The sequence below is a fragment of the Anastrepha obliqua genome, chromosome 2, assembly GCF_027943255.1.
Source record: "Anastrepha obliqua isolate idAnaObli1 chromosome 2, idAnaObli1_1.0, whole genome shotgun sequence".
NCBI classification, from domain to species: Eukaryota; Metazoa; Arthropoda; class Insecta; order Diptera; family Tephritidae; genus Anastrepha; species Anastrepha obliqua.
In genome coordinates, this window is record NC_072893.1 from 105,224,562 (window position 1) to 105,229,202 (window position 4,641).

A 4,641-nucleotide genomic window follows, 5' to 3' on the forward strand; every position below is an offset into this window, starting at 1 on the left:
CCAGGAAACGGAAATAAACGCCAAAAAGTAGGCAAAAAAACAACCGCCAAAAAAATTTGGACCAAAAAACACCCCAAACTGTAGGCACCAAGGAAATATAACGCCAAAAATATATTTCCTACAAGTTTGCTCCAACAAACCAGAGCCAAAAAGTAGGCAGTGTTATTTCTCACTAGAAATTAGCAACCACAAGGAAAAACTCAGGAAAAATAGCCTAAAGTGTATCTAAGATATATTTAAGATATAGCTCTCTCTCTCTTCTTTTCCTCTACGTTATTCTTTTCTCTCTCTCGCGGAACGAAAATGCCCAAAACGTTGCATGGCCTTGAAATTTTACTCTCCATTCTCGCTCGTCCATCGACGCCTAAAAATTTTCACTTCAAAAAGTGCGTGTACATAGACGCTTTGGTCTGGTACTGCTATCTATTACTAACACCAAATTGCGCAATTAAATGAACCTTTATTTGCCTTTTCTTTATATACTTAGTAATAATTAAATAACCAAAAACATAAAAATATTCCACCAAACTAATTTGTAATAAGACCTTTCAAAACACTCTTGGCAGCTGATTGCCGATTTTGTGCGCTACTTCCTTGCGTCTTTGGAAAAGTTCTTGTCAATTAAAATAATAAAACACTAAGTCTTGTTTTTTTAAATACTTGCTTGTTAAATTTATTTATTTATTGGATGGACTGCTTGTCATTTGAAAAATTCAAAGATTAAAGAGAAAACAGCAGCCGGCACAACCATTCGCTTAGGACATCTACAATCAGTTGCCGATGTATAATTAGCACATTTACCATGGCAATTTAAAGCCATTTGCCTTTGCTTTTGCAATGACGCACTCACGCACGGCTTCACCGCTTTCGCACCTGCAAAATAAACCAAACGGAAAGTGTCAAGTCATTGAGGGTTCAAGTTTTTAGAAAGAATTTTCGCATACTCATTGCCCTTTGGTGGAGTATCTTTGCAAGCATCAATAAGCTCTTTACCGAGTTTTTCTATGTTTGCATCACCATTAGCAACTGCCTTTATTACATTTAAAGCAGAGTCCTTATCAATTTTGGCACTAGCATCGACCTATTGAAAACAAAAATTTATTAAATTCAGATTTTTCACTGACTTACTTTTATTTGTTTAAGTATTTATGAAAAATAAAGAGTTAAGGTTCAACATTTTTACGTGGTAAATCTTAGGGTTGGATATGACTTTGAGTTGCACACGATTTTTGACGAAGATAATCTCGTTTATAAAAGCCACAGGATGAATTAATAGGGACCCCATAGTGTAAGGAGAAGTTCCAGTGGTATCACAACGGACCTACGACAAGTCTAAGTCTGCCTTATTGGAAGCCACCGACCTACCTACCACGACTTTAAGAAACCAAAGATTTAAAAATTTTTTTTAAATTCAACTTTTCAGTAACCATTTTTTTAACATTAATATCTTTAAAACCGTTCTTCCGATGTGAATAAAAGTTTACTATAGGATAGTGCAAATAAAGCTTTTTCAGACTATTTAAATATATTTAAAAAAAAATAGTTTAAATTAAAAATTAATTTAATAAATTTATTAAATGTTTCCAAATTTTTATCAAAAAGTTAAACACAAGAAATATTACTTAATTTTAGAAGATAGTTTCACTTCAAAATTTTTGTCATAAACCGTGTCTGTTGACAAGTACTCAATGTTGCCACTGTTATGAAATTGAACTTGGGAGTTTTCACAAAATACCTCATAACAACAAACAAAGCATACTAGAAAATTAGTCGAGATCGGTAGTCTGTGAGATATATCTTCTATACCACTGATGACTAATCAGATATCAAAAAAATGGGTGATAAATGTTGTAGAACACTGGTTACAGTAATTTTTTCGATACCAAGTAAGTCCTAATTGGTAAGCCCTCAATTTAACCAGCGGTGGTGGAAGAACAAATGAAACTATAATACCTTCGAAAGTTATTGTACCATACTTTGGATCGATGTTTAAATTTTCTCTAACCAAAGGAAGATTCCTTAAAATTTCGTATTGCATTCAAAAAAATTAACACTTGAATAGCTATTAAATTTTCATAAGTCAAATTTCAAACTCACCAAACCCATTTTTTTCATAAAGCACGTCATTAGGCACTTAGCTTTGTCACTTCCAGCCGGTTGATGATTGAACAGTGCATCAACATCCGCTGCGATTTTGTTGAACAGAAAAAATAATTTGAAAATTGTAAATTTTTGCATCTTTTTCTAAAATTACGCTTCTTACCATCACTGCCACCAGATTCCGCTTTACAGTCATTAGCAATTTTTTTCATATTTTGCAGTATTTCCTGAGCCTGTAAACAATTCATCAAAAAGGAATAAAAAATAAAGGAAATTAAATTAGTTATTTCAGAATTTTTCGTATTGAACTGAAGACTTAAGGCACAAACTCTATGATTTGCTTTGTTTACATTCAGATTTTTTATCTTTCTCCTTTTACCTCAGCGTATGAAATGGCCAAACTGCAAATGGCCAGGAATACTACGAAGTACTTCATTTTCAGGAGTTGAGATTAAACAAATTTTAGCGACGCGCAAGTGCAACCACTCGATTCCAAAATCACAAAATGATTTTTAAATTCTTCTCACAACACCGCAGCACTTTTATATTAGTTAAAAACTTCGCCGTCGCCGTCCAATACAATTTGACACTCTCAGCACTTAATCATTGTAATGAGAAGAAAACCATATGTAGCGGTATGTACATACATACATATGTATACCTATAACAATTAAGAGAAAAATTATCTATAGAAACAAAAACAAATAGTAGCATTGACTTGCTTACAAAAGCACAGCAAAGTGCAATTAATAAATTTATTTTCATTTACTGCTTTTCCCTTTGTACTACTCCTTCGCTATTGTACTCGTTCTATTCTAACACCACTGCGGACAATTGCGTTGATTAAAAAAGCACGAACACAACTTTCCAGTGTAATAAATTTCACACGCCGAAGGTGAAGTGGGATGAACCCGACGCATATACGAGTAGTTCTCGTACGTATAATAGCCGGGTACTTACATTAAAGTGCGCTTGTATGCACATATGTATGTGTGGGTGGAGATGAGATGCCTCGGATTAGTCTAATAAACTTATAATCATTATAGATTTTGTTGATGCTGCTGAATGGGACTTACATAAATGCTTTGATTATTCGGGTGGTTCGATTAGTGCTGGTGAGCGGACCAGTTATAGTCCACTTTAATTCGAATTTCGTAGTTGTAGTAGAAAACACGCTTTTCTTCAAAATAATTCGTTAATTTCCAGCATAGTCTTCTGTTGGCTAGATACACTTCATCCAATGTGTCTCCAATTTATTGATTGTGTCAAAATAATGCATCTGCTCCAGGTTCTTATAATTAAGTATCAAAAAATTATGTATTGTACACCGCCACATCAGCGAATCTTTTCACGAAATGTAAATCTATTGTATCATACGACAAGCATACAAGTTTTATTTAACACATCAATAAATCTATATGTCTCTAAAAGCAGATGTCAAACACAGTAGGCCTGCAACTACGGATATACCCCACAGTGTGTGAAGAGTATAATTATGGCATTTATAATTTTCTTCGATTAAGTGTTCTGAAAATGCTTATGGGGTTCAGCTAGAGGTCTCAACTACATCTCAATATCAATAAGTGTTATCACGTTACGTTCTTCAAACTACTTGCAGTGTACTGCAAAAAAAGTTTGAAATTTAAACTAATAGCAAAGTCAAATAACTGTGAAAATGAATACTTATTTACTAAAGTATCTGGCAACTGACAGCTGTATCGCAAAGTTTGACATTTTTTGGCTTTTACGTACTCAGAACGTTTTGAAATACCAGCGCTATTTGTGTTGTTTACAGTAACTTAAAAGATTCATCTCGGTCCAAAAATGGAATTAAATCGTGAACATTTTCGTGCGATTATTTTTTACAACTTTCGACGTGGATTAACTCAGCAACATTGCATGGATGAACTTAATTCGTTTTTTGGCGATGAAGCTCCATCAAGGACCAGTGTTTATCGATGGTATGGTGAATTCAATCGTGGTCGTAGTTCACTCCAAGACGAATTTCGTGAAGGTCGTCCAAGATCAGTTGTTGTTCCGAAAACCATTGATGCTGTGCGCGAACTGACGAACTCATTGCAAGATCGTCATGTGACCTATCATGAGATTGAGACAATCTTAGGCATTAGTGGGACCAGCATACATTTAATATTGCATAAACATTTGACTGTCAAAAAAATTTGTTCGCGTTGGATCCCACACAATTTGCCAATCGCTCAAAAAAAGGCTCGTGTCGATTGGGCGAAGGAAATGCTCAAAAAATACGATCGCGGGGCTTCGAAACACGTCTATGACATCGCGACAGGTGATGAATCATGGATTTACGCGTATGAACCCGAAAGTAAACAGCAGTCGACTGTATGGGTGTTTCAAGATGAGCCAAATCCAACAAAAGTTGTTCGCGCACGAAGCACTTCCAAGCAAATGGTCGCCTGTTTTTTCGGAAAAACTGGACATGTCGCAACCGTACCACTAGAACAACGCAAAACAGTAAATTCTGAGTGGTACACAACCATTTGTTTGCCAGTTGTCTTCCAACAA

At 35.0% G+C, this 4,641-nt stretch overlaps 1 protein-coding gene across 1 annotated transcript; it reads right to left on the minus strand.

The window, feature by feature from the left end:
- Window positions 1–644: 644 nt before the first annotated feature.
- LOC129237571 (general odorant-binding protein 19d-like) lies at window positions 645–2,621 on the minus strand. The gene is made up of 5 exons (XM_054872394.1): window positions 2,480–2,621; window positions 2,264–2,333; window positions 2,098–2,186; window positions 945–1,081; window positions 645–873 (listed from the first exon to the last, which is right to left on the minus strand). The coding sequence occupies exons 1-5, from the start codon at window positions 2,534–2,536 to the stop codon at window positions 798–800; spliced, it is 429 nt and encodes a 142-aa protein (XP_054728369.1). The 5' UTR covers window positions 2,537–2,621; the 3' UTR covers window positions 645–797.
- Between the last annotated feature and the right edge of the window lie 2,020 nt (window positions 2,622–4,641).

Bases quoted from the DNA above. Each gene is read 5' to 3' on its own strand.
- LOC129237571 (XM_054872394.1), bottom strand. From the start codon at position 2,536: ATGAAGTACTTCGTAGTATTCCTGGCCATTTGCAGTTTGGCCATTTCA. The intron at 1,082-2,097 runs GTGAGTTTGAAA...TGTTTTCAATAG, and splicing joins TTATGAAAAAAATGGGTTTG to GTCGATGCTAGTGCCAAAAT. The intron at 874-944 runs GTATGCGAAAAT...TTTATTTTGCAG, and splicing joins ACTCCACCAAAGGGCAATGA to GTGCGAAAGCGGTGAAGCCG.